The sequence below is a fragment of the Syngnathoides biaculeatus genome, chromosome 12 (assembly GCF_019802595.1).
Source record: "Syngnathoides biaculeatus isolate LvHL_M chromosome 12, ASM1980259v1, whole genome shotgun sequence".
In the NCBI taxonomy this organism is placed as follows: Eukaryota; Metazoa; Chordata; class Actinopteri; order Syngnathiformes; family Syngnathidae; genus Syngnathoides; species Syngnathoides biaculeatus.
This window is the reverse complement of record NC_084651.1, coordinates 28,882,549-28,901,977: the sequence shown is the minus strand read 5'-3', so window position 1 is coordinate 28,901,977 and position 19,429 is coordinate 28,882,549. Positions and strand designations below refer to the sequence as shown.

The window sequence follows — 19,429 nt, the reverse complement described above, 5'->3', positions numbered from 1 at the left end:
TCCAACATGGAAAAACAAACAGCAAAATAGTTGAGACAGAGGATATGAAACAAAAAAATAATGTGTAAGGACTAGAAGTTTGTAGAAAGCAAATATCCTAAAATAAAACATGTGAATTTGTGGAGAACAAAATATGGCTTTGCTGATCAGCTCAACAACCAAGAAATAAAAAAAAAAAAATTAACCTGTAGGATAAAATAAGAAACACACAAAATTAATCAAAAGAAAATGCACAACAGCAGGGAATTTACTAATTGAGTTCGAGAGTTAATGGACCGACCGCACTTATGCTAGATTTAGACAAAGAGCAAATAATACTGCCATTGGAAAAGCAAAACAAGAGCAGCCATCTTTCCATCAAAATGTCACAACCAATGCTCCCAGATTGACCTGTAAGTGTGGTAAGGCGGCGCAGCTGTAAAGTGCCTGCGTGGGTTTTCTCCGGGCACTCCGGTTTCCTCCCACATCCCAAAAACATGTAACATTAAATGGACACTCTAAATTGCCCTAAAGTGTGATTGTGATCGTGTTGGCTGGCAACCAGTTCTGGGTGTAACCTGCCTACTGCCCGATAACAGCTGGGATGGGCTCCAGCACTCCCACGACTGTATTGAGGATAAGTGGCTAAGCAAATGGATGGACGGATACCCTGTAAGATTGTTGGGAAGAGATGACTTGCTGAAACTAGGACTGGCCTTGGTGCCCTCTCTGACAGGAAATATAGAAGGAAATAAGTACTACTAGGAGGACACTCGAATGTCTTAGAAAACAGAAACTCAGCACTCTATTATTACACCTTAGGCATTCCAAAAAAATGCAGCCCTATGGGGGCACAAGTTAGTGTAATCTGTAGGTCGGTCTAGATTAGGTAGTATGTAAATTGTGTATTTTATGTGGTTACTTTTTTATTTGATTGCTTCTTCTTTTTGACGATCTGCAGTTCGTTGGGCAGCACAATATTGTGCTACCTGTTGGCTGGTCCCAAGCCCAGATAAATGCAGAGGGTTGCGTCAGAAAGGGCATCCGGCGTAAAACTGTGCCAAACAAATATGAGCGCTCATCTAAAGAATACCATAGCAGATTGGTAGTGGCCTGGGTGACCAATGCCCGCCCCTGGCTCCGTTAACCTGCAGGGCTTCGGTGGAAATTCAGCTACTGTGGGTCGAGGACAAAGAAGAGGAGGAAAGCGGATTAGTCGGCAGAAGAAGAGAAGGAATTCACAGAGCCTAGAACTGAGTGTAGGGACTTTGAATGTTGGGACTATCAGAGGAAAAGCTCAGGAGTTGGTTGACATGATGATAAGGAGAAAGGTTGGAAAGGTTGATATGCTGTGCATCCAAGAGACCACGTGGAAAAGTAGTAACGCTAGAAGTTTAGGAGCAGGGTTTAAATTATTTTACCACGGCATAGATGGGAAGAGAAATGGAGTAGGGGTTATTTTAAAGGAAGAGCTGGCTAAGGATGCCCTGTAGGTGAAAAGAGTATCAGATCGAGTGATAAGGCTGAAATATGAAATTGATGGTGTTATATATAATATGATTAGCAGCTATGCCCCACAGGTAGGATGTGACTTAATAGTTGAAAGAGAAATTCTGGAAGGAACTACAAGAAGTACTTCAGAGCATCCCAGACAGAGAGAGAGAGTTGTGATTGGTGCAGATTGTAATGGACATGTTTGTGAAGGAAATGGAGGCAATGAAGAAGTGATGGGTAAGTACAGCATCCAGGAAAGGACCTTTGAGGGACAGATGGTGGTGGACTTTGCAAAAAGGATGGAAATGGCTGCAGTGAACACTTTATTCCAGAAGAGGCATGAACATACAGTCACCTACAAGAGCGGAGGTAGAAGCACGCAGGTGGATTATCTTTTATATCTATATTACAGGTTACTGACTCCAAGGTAGGGTAGAGTGTAGCTCGACAGCATAGGATGGTGGTGTGTAGGATGACTCTGGTGGTGGTGAGAAAGATTAAGGTAGAGCAGAGGTATAGCAGAGAACCATGTGGTGGAAGCTGAGAAAGGAAGAATGTTGTGCAGCCTTACGGAAAAAGGTGAGACAGGCTCTTGAGAGACAGCAGAAGCTCCCGGAAGACTGGACTACTACAGCCAAGGTGATCAGAGAGACAGGCAGGAGAATACTTGGTGTGTCTTCTGGTAGGAAAGGGAAGAAGGAAACTTGGTGTTGGAACCCAACTATACAGGTAGTCATACAAGGAAAGAGATTGGCGAAGAAGAAGTGGCACACTGAAAGGACTGAGGAGAAGCAAAAGGAATACATTGAGATGCAATGTAGGGCAAAGGTAGAGGTGGGGAAGGCTAAACAAGAGGCACATGACGACATGTATGCCAGGTTGGACACCAAAGAAAGAAAAAAAGACTATCCAACCTCACAACCGTTGTGGGAGTACGGGAGCCTATCCCAGCCATGCAGTTCAAATGAAATATGAAGGAACTGTAGGTAAACTTTTGAACTTGAATAAAATATAAAATTCTCTAAGAAATTCTCTCTCATTATTGTAGCATTAAACAAAATTAAATAATTTTGGTGATGGTGACTCAGCTGAAACAGGAGAAATTTTGTCTGATATGACTTCAGACAGTTAGACAAAAAATCTTTTGCACTGTGTCTGTAAACATCTGGCTTTAACTGTACGTGTGACAGTGAAGAAAAGTATTTGAACACCCTGCTATATTGCAAGTTCTCCTAACCCTAACCCTAACCCTTAGAAATCATGGAGGGGTCTGAAATTTTCATAGTGGGTGCATGTCCACTGTGAGAGAGAGAGAATCTAAAAAGAAAAATTAGGAAATCACAATGTATGATTTTTGTTAATTTATTTGATTGATATAGCTACAAATGAGTATTTGAACACCTTGTCTATCAGCTACAATTCTGAGCCTCAAAGACCTGTTATATACAACCAGTAAGACTCAAACTTTTAAAATGGCCAAGACCAAAGAGCTGTCCAAAGACACCAGGCACAAAATTGTACAACTCCACACGGCGAGAAAGTGCTACGGAGAAATTCCCAACCAGCTTTGTAAAAAAGAAAAAAGTTCCACTGTTGGAGCAATCATTAGAAAATGGAAGAAGCTACACATGACGGTCAATCCCTATCAGACTGGATCTCCATGCAAGATATCACCTCGTGGGGTCTCAATGATTTTCGGGAACAACCTCTTTCCCTCAGTCGGATCATTGAAGATGGGCCGTGGCTGGGTCTTTCAACATGACAATGACCCGAAGCACACAGCCAGGAAAACCAAGGAGTGGCTCCGTAAGAAGCATGTCGAGGTTGTGGCGTGGGCTACCCAGTTTCCAGACCTAAGCGCAATAGAAAATCTTTGGAGGGAGCTGAAACTTCATGTTTCTCAGTGACAGCCCAGAAACCTGCCTGATCTAGAGAAGATCTGTGTGGAGGAGTAGGCCAAATTCCCTCATCCAGTGTGTGCAAACAGGAAACGTTTGACCTCTGTAATTGGAAACAAAGGCTACTGTACCAAATATTAACATTGGTTTTCTCAGGTTTTCAAATATTTGTGTGTAGCTGTATCACACAAAAAAAAAAAATAAAAAAAAAATCATACATTGTGATTTCTTGATTTTTTTTATTTTAGATTAATCTCTCTCACATTGGACATGCACCTACGATGAAAATTTCAGACCCCTCCATAATTTCTAAGTAGGGGAACTTCCAATATAGCAGGATGTTCAAATACTTATTTTCTTCAGAGTAAATGTAATTAATAATTTACATCCAAGTATAATAAAATTGTTTGGATGACCAATAGGATCACATCCATTCCTTTTCTCAACCACTTCTTACTCGGGTTGCGGGTCCGCCTTTCTGAAAATATGATAAAAATAAAATTTCATCAATCCAGTTTGTATTTCGTCTTTTCAATCTTATGAATATTGACTATCCATGGTTTTGGAAGGCTGCAGAAAGCCACAATATGTGGAATTCAAACCAAAACCAAAACTGAGGCAGACGCATAAACTATTTTGCTACCGGATTGCACATAGATTTCATACTTCACACCAAAGCTATGAAACATTTCCACAAAAATGTGTAATAGTGAAATGCAGGCGGTACTGCAAAGCAGGTACGTTTATTTCATTTTTAATTGTAAAAACCCAACTTCCAATCAAATTGGGACGTTTTGCAAACAAATAAAAACATAATACAATCATTTGAAAATCCTTTTCAACCAAGACAAGATATTTAATGTTCAAACAAATTAATATTTTCATGACTGAATGTTTGTTATCAAGAGGGAAAGGGAAGAAAAAAAATTCAGCTTGACTCACAAGCACGTATGTACAGACAATTTTGAAAGATGACGGTTTCTGGAACTGTTACATATGTTTTTTGTTTTTGACATTTTTATTTATTTATTTTGTATTCTGAATATATAAGGCTGGTATAAATGTTCCGTTCCTCCCCAAGCCAGGTCTTGGTACGACAAAAGACTTCTGGTTTTGCGAGGAGACTTGAAATTGATGGAAGACAGATCATAATGCCTGTGGTGTGTGAACAACACAAAACATAAGAATAGGAAAGGACATACTTTTTCCTCATGTTCATCATCAGGTTTGTCACATTTTCAAGTAATTTATAATCACACCACTTTAGACACCTAACCCTGTGACCCAGAACCAGAAAAGAAAATGAATAGATGACCAAAACCTGCACAAAAATTGGAGTGCTATGCTGTCAAAAGAGGAAAATTATCTTGTATAGGTCTTTACAAATTGTAAATTATGCCAATTTCCTAAGATTTGTTGAGCAAGATTTGTAAAAATAAGTAGAAGAAGTAAAAGCTGGTCTTAAAATAAAAATAAAAACACAGGAAGAATGAGATACAACCTTGCAATATCAAAGAAAGTAGAAGTCATGTCGAATATTATATTATATATTAATACAAGTCGTTTTCACATTTTGAAGAATACGGGATATGCACTCACTTGCCATTTCCTCAATCCAAAAGTCTCTCTGGGATAACCGAACCATCAATTGGTAAATTTCCAAAACTTGTCTTTACGTATGTGTCATGGAGTAAAGGGGCAGAATAATATTGCACGCCCCACTTTTCAAGTTTTTGATAAAAAAAAATTAAAATATTTAATAAATGTTGTTCCAATTCACGATTGTGTTCCACTTGTTGATTCTTGCCAGAATTTTTTATATGTTTATGTTTGAAGCTTGAAATGTGGCCAAAGGTTGAAAAGTTCAAGGGGGCCAAATACTTTCACAAGGCACTGTATATAACATATTGTCGAAGCCCAATGTTGGTCAAACTCAAAGTGGGACTGACATCCCTATAAACATTCTAAAATAGATATTGTAATGAAAAATACATAATAGTATTCACTTCAATGTCTATACGAAAAAAAAGTGAGCGGAGAGTATGTGATCCATGCGCAAAGTTCCGCAATTGAGTGTCCATCGACATCCAAGTGGTCGCCATATTAGTCGCGTCCTTTGTCCTTGACGTCTTCGTCACTTCCTCCGTTGAAAATGCGCAGTGCGTGCTACTATGGAAGCCGAACAACAGAGATATTTGCATTTTTCCGACGCCCCTTCTGACACGAAGCTCTTTTCGAAAAGGACAACACCACACAACCGAGTGAAGTTACCGGGGCAATATTACACTATTGTTTCGAGTCCTCAGGGCAATATTACACTATTGTTTTGAGCCATATTCAGATGATATCCAATCACGGCCAAACTGCATCCTGTCCTATCCACTCCTGCGGCAGAGATGAGCCATCGTGGCTCATCGCAGCAGGCCGGTGTGGCTTATGACAGAGCCGAGCGGTGCTGCTTTAGGGGGGGTGCTCGCAGTCGAGCCGGTGTGCTTTAAGGGCGCACGCGACTGAGTAACGCATTCTCGGCGGGGTTCTTCAGAGCCGCCCCCGTCACAAAGCCCGACGCACAGCCTTCACAGAAGCTGTGACCGGCGAACGCGGCACCTCAGCCGGTGTGGCTAAGTTTCGGCGCCTGTGGTAGCATATAAGGTGGTGGAGCCGAGCTATGTTGCTTTTAGGGGTATGTTCAAAGTCGCCGCATTACGCGATGAACACTTTCGAGACATTATTGGCTGGGCGACGCGCACACGCGGATCTTTTGCAGCGTTATGAGAGAGACTGATTACGCGGTCTGCCCCAAACTATTATTATTTTTTTGGAGCTGTATACATACCTACCTGTTATTTGGAACCCACGAAGCTCTCGTCCTTTGCACCCGTGCAATCCAGTTTTCAAAACGGACAGGGTCTCTTTCAAACTTATGAAGGGTCATTCCATTCTCCCGAGTGTTCAAGCAATGTCCAGTAATGCAATGAGCCGGCATTTTGGCTACACGAAGGAACAACGAGCTACCTTCCCGGAGGTAAAACGAATGGCAACAAAGGAGTCCACGAGGGGGCACTGCTGTCCTTTACGTCACTTCCTGCTTCTTTTCGAAAACAAATCCCTCGAGAGGATTTTCATGGCGGGACTTACAAAAAGCTGTATATCTCAAAATCATGTTTTGTGGTGAAAAAACATGGGACCATATTGGCTATGGGTTTTTCATTAATAATGTACCAAAAATCCTCCGTTTGATGACACCTGAGCTTTAAATTAACCAGTTCCCCTTAATTGTTCCAGATAGGAAAGATTTGGATACCTGAATCTTGATCTGAACGACAAGGTCCTCAGGAATGTTTCCAAGGGGATAGGCCCTTCCAGCAAGACAACAACTGAAAAAAAGTGCATGGAAAGACAAAACTGAAATGTGAACAAAATACGTCTTGTCCTATAAAGTCAATGGGGAAAAAAAAGGAGTATTAGACCAGCCTTGATGCTTCCATCCATCCATCCATTTTCTACTGCTCATCCAAGGTCAGGTCATGGGGCAATAGTTTTAGCAGTGAGGCCCATATTTCCCTCCCCCCATCCACTTCATCCACCTCTTCTGGAGAGATCCCAAGGAGTTCCCAGGTCAGCCGAGAGACTTAGTCTCTCTAGCATGTCCTGGGTTGTCTCCTTGGTCTAAACCTGGTGGTATAGGCCAGGAATACCTCACCTGAGAGGCATCCAAATCAGATCCCCCAGCCACCTCATCTGGCTTCTCTCCATATGGTGGATCATTAGCTCTACTCTAAGCACCTCACAGATGATCGAGCTTCTCAACCTATCTATAAGTAACAGCCTGCAGAGGAAACATTTCAGTCGCTTGCATTCTTTCACTCACAACCAACAGCCCATGACCATAGTGGACAGTAAATTAAGACCTTCCCCTTTTGGTTTAGCTGCAACAGACTGATACAAAGTCTGCATCACTGTAGATCTCGCAACTTGCTAACTGTCAATCATCCGTTCCATTCTTCCCTCACTTGTCAACAATATGCCAAAGTACTTTAAATCCACTTGATCCCTCCACCTTTTTCCACAGAGAACAATATTCTCAGATTTGGAGGTCCAGATTTTCATCTCAGCCACTTCACACACTGCTGTGAACCACTCCATTGAGAATTGGAGATCACGGCTTGATGAAGCCAGCTAAACCACATCTACAAAATCTAGGGATGCAATATGAAGGCCACCAAACCGGACCCTATTTAGACCTAAACTAAGCCTGTTCATGAAAGTTATAAACAAAAATGGAGACCAAGTGCAGCCTTGGCGTGGTCCAACCTTCACCAGAACAAGTCCAGCTTACTACCAGGAATGTGGACCAAACTGACACTGACTTTGTACTGAACCCACTGATACGGGCAGTCCGGTGCCTGTACGATCGGTGTCTCCCATTGCTGGGAATAAGACGGACTCATCTCTGGTGAGAGTTGGGATCTGCCAAGGCTGCCCTTTGTCACCGATTTTCTACTTAACTTTTATGGACAGAATTTCTAGGCGCACCCTAGGCATAGAGGGTGTCCAGTTTGGTGGCCTCAGCATTGTATCTCTGCTCTTTGCAGATGATGTGGTTCTGTTGGTGCATCAAGCCATGATCTCCAACAATCACTGGAGCAGTTCGCAGCAGAGTCTGAAGCGGTTGGGATGAGAATCAGAACTTCCAAATCTGAGACCGTGGTCCTCTGTCGGAAAAGGGTGGTGTGCCCTCTCCGGGTCGGGAATGAGATCCTGCCCCAAGTGGAGGAGTTCAAGTATCTTGGGGTCTTGTTCACAAGTGAGGGAAAAATGGAGTGGGAGATCGATAGGCGAATTGGTGCAGGGTCTGCAGTGATGACCTTGTATTGGTCCGTTGTGGTAAAGAGGGAGCGAAGTTGAAAGGCGAAGCTCTCAATTTACCAGTCGATCTACATGGATACCCTCACTTATAGTCGCAAGCTGTGGGTTGTGACAGAAATAAAGAAGATCCCGGATAAAAGCAGCCGAAATTAGTTTCCTCCGCAGGGTGTCCGGATCTCTCATAGAGATAGGTTGAGAAGCTCGGTCATCCGTGAGGGCCTCAGTGTCAAGCCACTGCTCTTCCACATTGAGAAGAGCCAGATGAGGTGGCTGGGGCATCTGATCCAAATGCCACCTGGTGTTCCAGGCATGTCCCACCGGAAAGAGACCCCAGGGACGACCCAGGACAGGCTGGTGAGACTACATCTCTTGGCTGGCCTGGGAACGCCTCAAGAACCCTCCAGAAGTGGAAGATGAAGTGGGTGGGGAGAGGGAAGTCTGGGTATTCCTGCTAAAGCTACTGCCCCGTGACCCAACTCGGAAAAGTGGGAGCAAATGAGATGAGATAAGATTGTACTTCATGAGGCAAAGTGCAATTACCATGTTGAAAGTAAACCACAGTTTTGAGAAGTTGTCATTTAAAAAAAAATTTCAATTGTGAATTGCCGTGTTCATATTTATCTATCTATTAATATACTATGAAGTCTACGATTCTACAATCATATATATCTAGAGTGAGAAGGCAGTGTCAAGCAGTCAAGCAGACCCAGAAAAGCTCATCCATGCTTTTATCTGAAGTAGACTTGACTTCTGTAATGGTCTTCTGAATGGATTCCCAAAAAGAGCATTTAACAGCTGGAGCTCATTCAAAATGCTGCAGCTCGGGTTATGACCAGAACAAAGAGATCAGAGCATATAACTCAAATTCTAAAGTCCTTACACTGACCATCAGTCAGCTTTAGAATAGATTTTAAAGTTCTGCTACTGGTCTATAAATCACTAAATGGCTTGGGTCCTGAATACAAAAAAGAAATGCTTACAGAATACAAACACAGTAGAGCTCTGAGATTGATGGACTCGGGTCAAATAGTGGAGCGCAGAGTCCAAGGCAAACATGGTAAAGCGGCATTTACTTATTATGGTGCATACAAATTGAATAAGTTTCCAATTGAGGTCATGTCAGCCTCAAGTGTGAATGTTATTTAATTCAGTTTGAAAACTTGAGCTTTTTAAAATATTTCCAATTTTAGTATTTATTGTGCTGGGTTAGGGTTAGGATAGGGTTTTTCTTTTTAAGATATATATTTTGTTGTCCCTTGTATTTTTTTTTTCCCAGTTTGAAATGTTTTATCTCTTTATATTCAAATCCTTTTAATCACGTTCAGCACATTGAGTTACCTTGTGTATGAAATGGGTTATATGAATAAATTAGCATTGTTTTGCTTTACAATGTGTCAAAATAAAATGGGTTCAATGGTAAGTAGTAATTTTTATTTTACAAATTTGTTTAATTATTGTTCATTTATTTACAAGCTATTTTACATCTGGATATTAAACCGGAATCCCCTTGTATGTTCGCAAATTACTGTAATGTGCAGTGAAAGGAGGGGGGAGGTGGAGGAATGAACTGAAAGAGAAGTGAAGATCAGCCAAAATAATAAAAAAAAAGAATATAAGTGCATGAATGAGAGGGGTGGAGGGGCAAGAATGAGGCTACATGGAGAAGAGATAGCGAGGGTGGATGTCTTGTTTGTTGTTCCATAATTGGCCATTAAAGCTAATTCTAATTCTGATTCAAATATTTTAGGTCAACAATCTCGAGCGATGGTGAGTTTGGTAAGGAAGTTAATAAACGCGTCCAAGTAGGTTGAAACAGCTGGCGGAAGGTGTCAGGTGAGTTATGTGACAGAAGAGTCTCTGCTAGGATGAAGGATAAAGTATACAAAACAGTTGTGAGGCCATCCATAATGTATGGATTGGAGACAGTGGCACAACAGGAAGTAGAACTGGAGATGGCGGATATGAACATGATGAGGTTCGCTGTAGAAGTGAGAAGGGTGGATAGGATTAGAAGTAAGTTCATTAAAGGGCCAAACTTAGATGTTTTGGAGACAAAGTGAGAGAGACGACTTTGATGTCTTGGACACGTCCCGAGGAAAGAGAGTGTTCAACGGTTATGAGGATGGACCTGTCAGACAAAAAAGCGAGATAAGATCAAAAAGGAGGTTGATGGTTGTTGTGAGGAAAGACATGACGCCTGTTGGTTTGAGGGAAGATGCAGAAGATAGGCTTACATGGTAAAAGATGACACTTTGTGGTGACCCATAATGGGATAACCCAAAAGCTAAAAAAGAGCTGGAATTTAATTATCGTGAAATTTTTGCTCAAGGTTATGGTCCAATGGCAATTTCAACAGTAGAAAATGTTTTTTAAATGATTTGAAATCATTGTTTATCACAAAACAGCTTTTGAACAGAGGTTTCTGTACATATTACATCAAATCAAGTATTCAAATCTTTGTTTACCTGATATACACTAAAAGTTTGTTTCCCATCACCACTTCTTCAGCTGTTCAGAGAAAAGCAGTATCAGCAGTCACATCAATCTTGTAAAAATCAGTTACTCAAAGAAGAACAGTAACTAACTTGTTAAGCTCTTTCCTTCTCGAAGTGGTGGACCAATTACAGAAAAAAGTTTCTGAAACATACCATAAGTTGATCAATATTTTCAGACGCTCAGGCTCACTTTGTGTAATTCATTTTGATATTGTTTATTTATATTTTAAGACGCGAGTTTGCATAATGCAACAGTATACATAAACTTGGGATGTGCACCCAAGTAGTAAAAATCCTGTGTTGTTTGGTTGTACAGACAGAAATACGCAAACTATAACTGCAAGTTTGAGACTTTCAAGTAAATTGTGCCAAAGTAACATTTGCACTTGGATGATTACAGTTTTAATGGGATTTGCACTAGAAAATACTAATGGGGTAAACTTACCTCCATTGGCGTGATGTAGTCATTCATTCCGCTGTTATAAACATAGATCATTGCATCATATAGTTGGTTTTCCCAACAGACTTGAACCACCTTGAATGAAACACACACACACACACACACACACACACACACACACACACACACACACACACAAATGCACGCATGCAAGCAGACACACACACACACACACACACACACACACACATTGATTGCCAATATTAGTGGTGTTTTTTGTTCTTCACTGTGCAGAAAGAAACACACATACAAACCTGCTGTATATCTAGGCTTGTGACATCCAGATGGACAATACATCTCTCCAGGTTGTCCATCAAGCCTTTGCTGTTGTAATGAGCCAAGAGATCCTTCAAGACGGTTGTGGGGAGGTGACCAAGATGGTTAGTAGCAATATATGACTCAAGTAATTCCAGGAAAACACCTTTAGCCACCAGATTCTCCGCGAGCTGAGCATAAAGCTGGTCAAACAGGAGATCACTAAAATTGAAACAGAGAGACTTTCAAACTTACTGCACACTCTGTTAGTATAACATGCATTCCCAGTCAAAATGTCAAAATCAAGGACCATTATTTTTTGTAGTTTGAAAACATTATCATTATGTACGTTAATCACTTACCATACTTTAGTGTCAGGCTGTACTGATAGACAAATCTCATGACACCATCCAGCCATCTTTTACTGCTTATCTGAGCTCAGGTCGCGGGGCCAGTAGCTTTAGCAGGGACGTTCAGACTTTCCTTTCCCTAGCCACTTTGTCCAGCTCTTCCGGGGGGTTCCCGAAGCGTTTCCAGTCCACCCGAGTGACACAGAGTGATGAATGTGTCCTGGGTTGTCCCTGGGGTCTCTTCCCAGTGGGACATGCCCAGAACACCTCACCAGGGATGGGTCTGGAAGGCATCCAAATCAGACGCCCCAGCCACCTCATCTAGATCCTCTCAATGCAGAGGAGCAGCACCTCGACTCAGAGCCCCTCACAGATGACCGAGCTTCTCACTCTATGTCTAAGGGAGAGCCCGGACTCCTTGCAATGGAAAGTCATTTCGACTGCTTGTATCCGGGATCATGTTCTTTTGGTCATGACTCACAGCATAGGTGAGTGTAGGAACGTAGCTCGAAAGCTTCACCTTTAAACTTAGACCCTTCATTAACACAACGAACCGATATAAGCTCCAGGTCCAGATGCTGCACAAATTTGCATGAATCTTTCACTGAAATTTTTTTCCCCTCACTTGTGAAAAAGACCCCAAGACACTTGAACTCCTCCACTTGGGGCAGGATCTCATTTGAATGAGGACCATGGTCTCAGATTTGGAGGTGCTGATTCTCATCCTAGCTGCTTCAGAGAGCAGAGATGAAATGCTAAGGCCACCAAACCGGACCCCTGCTATGCCCAAGAAATTCTGTCCATAAAAAATATAAACAAATTTGAAAACAAAGGGCAGCCTTTAAGGAGTCCAATTCTCACTGGAAACGAGTCTGATTTATTGCCAGCAATGCAGACCAAACTCTGACACGAGTCATACAGGGACCAAACAGTCTGTATCAGGGGGTTCGGTACGCCCTACTTCCAGAGAACCCCCCTCACAGGACTCCCCGAGGGACATAATCAAATGCTTTTTCAAAGTTCAGAAAACATGTATACTGGTTAGGCGAACTCCCATTAACCCTCGAGGATCTGCCAAGGGTCTAGAGCGGGTCCACTGTTCAATGGCTAGGAAGAAAACCCCACTGCAGGCCAGAAATGCCCGCTAGTACTCCTTCTTCAGCCAGACGGCATCCCTCACTGTTGGTGTCCACCTATGTGTTCTGTGGTTGGCATCACAACAGGCACTGACCACCTTACAGCCACAGCCTGATCGGCCACCTCAGCAATGGATGCACGGAACATCGTCCACGAGGACTCAAAGTCCCCCACCTACCCCGGAACGTAAGCAAAGTTCTTTCGTAAGTGGGAGTTTCAATTCCTTCTGACAGGGGAGTATGTCGGCTGTTCCCAGCAGACCCTAAGAATACGTTTTGGCCTGCCACATCGGACCATCAAAGCCAACTCACTACCAGGTGATGATGAGTAGACCGCTCCACCCCTCTCTTCACCCGAGTGTCAAAGACATGCAGCTGCATGTCCAAAGACACAACCACAAAGTCAATCATTAAACTCCGACCAAGGGTGTTCTGGTACCAAGTGCACATGTGGACACCCTTTAGCCTGAACATGGTGTTTGTTATGGACAATCCGTGATGAGCACTGGGGTGAACCCCAACCTACAGGTGCCGAGCTGGGGGGCAATAAGTATACCCACACGTGCTTGGCAATTCCAGAGTGGAACAGAATCAAACCCTTCTCAAGAGGACTGGTAACAGAGCTCACGTGGTGCATAGTGGCGAGTCCGACTATATCTAGTCGGAACTTCTCGCTCTCAACTTACCAGCTTGGGCTCCTACCCTGCCAGAGAAATGACATTCCATGTCGCTAGAGCCAGTTTCTGTAGTTGAGGATCGCCTCGCCAAGGTGCCCGGCTTCGGCTACCGCCCAGCTCACATTGCGCAAATTCAGAAATTGAATTTTTTCTGTAAATACAGAGTGTTGTGCTTGCAATTATACGCTCAAAAACATTGTCCTTAAACTATTTTCTGAAGCACTTGTTCACAAAAAAGTTGAACCTCACCCTGTCTTTGCTTGCGAACTGAACAATTCAAGGAAGTTCCTTTTACACCCAATCACGGCAACCACCTTTTCCCAATTAGTCTGTTCACCTGTGTGATGTTCCGAACTGGTGTTTGATGAGCATTCCTCAACTTTCCCAGTCTTTTTGCCACCTGTCCCAGTTTTTGGGGAATGCGTATCAGCCAAAAAATTCAAAGTAAAAGGTTATTTGCAAAAAAGTTCATCAGTTTGAATATTACATTACATTACATTATCATGTCTTTATAGTGCATTCAATTAAATGTAGGCTTTTCATGGTTTGCAAATAATTTCATTCTTTTTTTTGTTGTCTCTTCACAACCCAACTTCATTCATTCAACAAACCCCAATTCCAGTGAAGTAAAGACATTGTGTAAAACAAAAAAAACATCCAAATATCATTACGAATGGTGAAATACTCGTGTTATTTTCGATCATGACACATGAAACATTCATTGAAAGAGTAAGAAATGAGCGTGGGACTAGTCAATTCGTGGGGGGAGATGGCCTCATCTGATATCCAATAATTGACAAATTATACAATTAATCAGATTTTACATATACACTGGTTTAAACCAAGAAATTAGTCCAAAATGAAAAGTAACGGCAAGGAGAGAGGGGTCTGCTCTGTCTGCTCCGAACTTCTAGCGAGCACCTGTTCTCTCGTCAAATTCCGGAAGCTCGACTGGCCTGCCTCTATCGTAGTCAACACACTTAAATCCTACTTTGTCATCTACTAAACATAAAGATTTGTGTATATTTGCTTTAACGAGAACAGGAATCCCAGTAACACCCATAGAAATTCAACGCTCATTAATCCCCTCACATCACAACTCAGTTTCCCATCCCAATGTTCCATTTGTCCTCATTTGTTTTGCTTGTTGTCTTGCGTAGCTCTTTTGTTGTGGATTCCACGGTTAGATCCCATTAAAATTTGTGTAAAAATTCACTTTGTCCACTTTCTTTTTTGTGTTTGAGTTTAGGAAAACAAAAATTGACCCCTCCGTAGAAATTGCACAATCCGCGTCACTGACCAATCAGAGGCCAGAGATCTGCATAATCTCAGACTCAGATCTCAGGCAACGCTGCATGGTCCAGTATAGCTTCTGTTGGTGTTTTATCGCGTATTTGGGTTTTTTAACAATAGATATGGTTAAGAGGTGTAGTCACAGACTTTATATTAGTGACGACAGGTATCCTGAAAGGCTAGTTGGTGGAGTTCAATTCGTACCTTTTCCAAAACCAAAGACCCAGTACGAAAAATGTCTTTGATTGATAAAACTTTGTGGAAGACCGCATGATCAACTGAATCCATCAACCGGAACAGATATGTTTGCACGAAGTCCTATATTTGATTTTCAATACATGTCTCATATAAATGAATTAGCAGTTCTTCGCTTGCATAATATAGCTACGTGTGAATGATCGACACACTTGATCTGTGTTGAGCGATATTTTGCGATGATCTAACTGCACAAACGTGTCTCTGTTCGGCGCTCCAGAGCTAAGCTAAACCAGACTTTGTTTGTTAGCACGAAGGTATGCCCTATATTCTATTTTCAATACATGTCTCATATAAATGAATTTGCAGTACTTCGCTTGCATAATATAGCTACGTGTGAATGATTGTCACACTTTATCTGTGTTGAGCGATATTTTGCGATGATCTGACTGCACAAACGTGTCCCTTTGTCTGCAGCTACGCTAAACCGGACTGTGTTACCACGAAGGTATGCCCTGTATTTGATTTTCAATACATGTCTCATATAAATGAAATAGCAGTACTTCGCTTGCATAATATAGCTACGTGTGAATGATTGTCACACTTGATCTGTGTTGAGCGATATTTTGCGATCTGGCTGCACAAACGTGTCTCTGTTCGGCGGTGAGCTAAGCTAAACTGGACTAGCAGTCCTAAAAGCCTTCGACGTGCACCGAGGCACCAAGACTGAAGGAAGGATGTTTGAGGACACTAAAGTAGTGATTGTCGTACTCGGTCGGGACTTACGTAGGTTTGGCACTAATTCAAGAATAATTATTGAGGGGAGCGCGTGACGTTACACAAAGAAAACGAGAGAAACAACTCTTAAATCAAGCCTCGCCTTCTTCTTTTCATTCATACGGCGGTTCACAAATGGCTATACAGATAGATATACAGATTCTGCACACAAGTGTGATATGTAACACGGAAATAGGAAATTGTCAATGACGACTTCGTCTTCGGGTTATAATATATATGTGGCTTCTCGGTCTTCCTCTGACTCTGGAAAGATGTCGCGCTAATATCAATGGTTTCTCCGTCGATATGCATGTAAATACCATTGAAATACCGCTCGCTGAAATACTTGAAGCCCTGCTGTATGCTTTTCAACGATATTTCACTGTTAGCTAAGAATGCGAGTGAGAAATCAGCCGGTAAATCGGACAGTTTCGCTCTATTCCTTTCTTGCTGCGCCGATATTTTTGCTAATTGTTTGTCTGACGTCAGTGCACGTGGCGTGACGTCACTTCAGGAGGCGTGGTTAAGTGCTCTGTACGGAGGGGTCAATTGTCTGGCTATTGAGAACTTGTATATAATCCATTGTGTAGCAACCTTCAGGGCTTTGACACTAATGTATAATTTCTTTTGTCATTTTCCCTCAATGTTATACATACAAAAAGTCATTCGGATCGAAGCTGCTCGGCCTAAGTTAGCCTAGCTTAGACCGCTAACAACAAAACAGGTCTGTTTTCTAATATCTACTGAGAAGGAAAACATCAAACGCTAGTATCTACACGTCCTGCAAAAAAACGTAACATATACTATGAGGATAGTGAGTACTCATAAGAAGTTGGGCGAGTGAAAACGACAACTTAAACTTGCTTATCAGCCTAGTATTCCTTAGCTCGCTAACAAACAGACGCGTTTGTGATCAATTCGTGGCTGCTGAAGAAACATCGAACGTGAGTAACTTCATAACTTGCACAACGAGGGCCGTGAGGACTTATAGGAAATTTAACAAGTCTTATCTTAGTTCATCTTAGCACCCAAATTGGTGCCATATCATCCGCATTGAAGATGCCCGGCCCAAGTTAGCCTAGCGCGCTAACAGCATTACCTACAGAGTATACGAGGACCAAACATCGAACGTGGACACGACCAACTACTAGAGTGAGGGCCATTGCGGTTTAAATGCCTTACATCCACATATCCTTTTATATCGCCATATCCTTTATATTTTCACATATGTAGTATGTGATTTGTGTACCTTATGTGCTGACTGTGTTTATGTGATTGCTTTCATTTGACCTTAACTTTAACTTAGATTAGGTCGTATGTGAATTGTGTATTTTATGTTGTGACTTTGTTTATTTGATTGCTTCTTCTTTTTGACTATCTGCAGCCCGTTGGGCAGCACAAAATTGTGCTACCTGTTGGCTGGTCCCAAGCCCGGATAAATGCAGAGGGTCACGTCAGGAAGGGCATCCGCCGTAAAACTGTGCCAAACAAATGAGCGTTCATCATACGAACTCCAGAACGGTTAGGTCGTGGCCCGGGCCTCCTACGCCCGCCCCCGGAAATGTTAATCTGCAAGGCATAGGTGGAAATTCAGATAATGTAGGTCGAAGATGAAAAAAAAGGAGGAGCGCGGTTTAGTCGGCAGAAGAAGAAGAGAAATGCACAGACCATACAGCTGTTTAGGGACTTTGAATGTTGGGACTATGACGGGTAAAGCTCAGGAGTTACTTGACATTATCTATAGGAAAAAGGTTGATATATTGTGCATCCAAGAGAGCAAGTGGAAAGGGAATAAGGCTAGACGTCTAGGTGCAGGGTTTAAATTATTTTACCATGGAGTAGACGGGAAGAGAAATGGAGTAGGGGTTATTTTAAAGGAAGAGTTGGCAAAAAATGTCTTGGAGTTGAAAATAGTATCAGATCGAGTGATGATGATGAAACTTGAAATTGAGGGTGTGATGTAAAATGTGGTTAGCGGCTATGCCCCACAGGTTGGATGTGACCGTGAGTTGAAAGAAATTCTGGAAGAGACTAGATAAAGTAGTCCTGAGCATCTCAAAAAGAGTTGTGATTGCTGCAAATTTCCATGGACATGTTGGTGAAAGAAATAGGGGCGATGAAGAAGTGATTGGTAAGTACGGCATTCAGCAAAGGAACTTTGAGGGGTAGATGGTAGTGGACTTGGCAAAGAGGATGGAATTTGCGTGGTGAATACTTATTTTCAGAAAAGACAGGAACATAGAGGTAGAACCACGCAGGTGGATTATATTTTGTGCAGACGATGTAATCTGAAGGCGGTTACTGATTGTAAGGTATTGGTGGGGGTGAATGTGGCTCGACAGGGAGAATGCAGCATGGGAGAAAACAGCATAGGATGGTGGTGTGTAGGATGACTCTGGTAGCAAGTAGGAAAATGAAGAAGACAAAGGTAGAGCAGAGAATCAGGTGGTGAAAGTTGAGAAAGAATGTTGGTGGCCTTTTGAAAAGAGGTGAGACAGGCTCTAAATGGTCAGGAAGAGATCCCAGAAGACTGGAATACTACTGCCAAGTTATTCAGAGAGGCAGGCAGGAGAGTACTTGGGATGTCTTCTGGTAAGAAAGGGGAGAAGGAGACTTGGAGGTGGAACCCAGAATTACAGGAAGTCATCCAAGGAAAGAGAAGAAGAAGTGGGACACTGAGAGGACTGAGAAGATGCATAAGGAATACATTGAGATGCGCCGTAGGACAAAGGTAGTGGTGGCTCAGGCTAAACAAGAGGCATGTGACGACATGTACTCCACTTTGGATACGAAAAAAGGAAAAAAAGATCTCTACAGGTCGGCCACACAGAGAGATAGAGATGGGAAGGATGTGCAGCAAGTAAAGGTGATTAAGGATAGTGATGGAAATATGTTGACTGGTGGAAATAGTGTGGTAAGTAGATGGAAAGAGTACTTTGAGAAGTTAATGAATGAAGAAAATGGGAGAGAAGGTAGAGTAGAAGAGGCGAGCGTGATTGACTGAAGTGGCAATGTTTAGTCAGGGAGAAGTTAAAAAGGCATTGAAAAGAATGAAAAATGGAAAAACAGTTGGACCCGATGACATACCAGTGGAAGTATGGAAGCATTTTGGTGAGGTGGCTGTGGAGTTTTTGACCAACTTATTCAATAGAATACTAGCGGGAGAGAAGACGGCAGAAGAATGGAGGAAAAGTGTACGAGGCCACATTTTTAAGAACAAAGGCGATGTCCAGTACTGTGGAAACTACAGAGAAATAAAGATGATGAGCCACCCAATGAAGTTATGGGAAACAGTAGTGGAGGCTCGACTCAGGACAGAAGTAAGAATCTGCGAGCATCAGTATGGTTTCATGCCTAGAAAGAGTACCACAGATGCATTATTTGGTTTTAAGATGCTCGTGGAAAAGTACAGAGAAGTTCAGAAGGAGTGTACATTGTATCTTTTTTTTTTTTAATTATTATTATTATTATATATTTATTAGCATCTAGAGAAAGCCTATGACAGAGTACCAAGAAAGGAACTGTGGTACTGCAGGCGCAGGTCCGGTGTG

At 42.2% G+C, this 19,429-nt stretch overlaps 1 protein-coding gene across 14 annotated transcripts in view; it reads right to left on the bottom strand.

Moving 5' to 3' along the window:
- The window catches only part of vps8 (VPS8 subunit of CORVET complex), a 235,964-nt gene that overhangs the window by 97,339 nt on the left and 119,196 nt on the right, over positions 1–19,429 (bottom strand). For all 14 annotated transcript variants that reach the window (XR_009797466.1, XR_009797467.1, XR_009797468.1 and 11 more), the window contains 5 exons: positions 11,450–11,672; positions 11,181–11,270; positions 10,826–10,877; positions 10,706–10,748; positions 6,676–6,748 (listed from right to left, as the gene is read on the bottom strand). Coding sequence is in view for 11 of the 14 variants with exons in the window: in XM_061837413.1 (XP_061693397.1) it covers positions 6,676–6,748; positions 10,706–10,748; positions 10,826–10,877; positions 11,181–11,270; positions 11,450–11,672 (481 nt within the window). In the remaining 3 variants the exon portion in view is untranslated. The remainder of the gene's footprint in view (positions 1–6,675; positions 6,749–10,705; positions 10,749–10,825; positions 10,878–11,180; positions 11,271–11,449; positions 11,673–19,429) is intronic.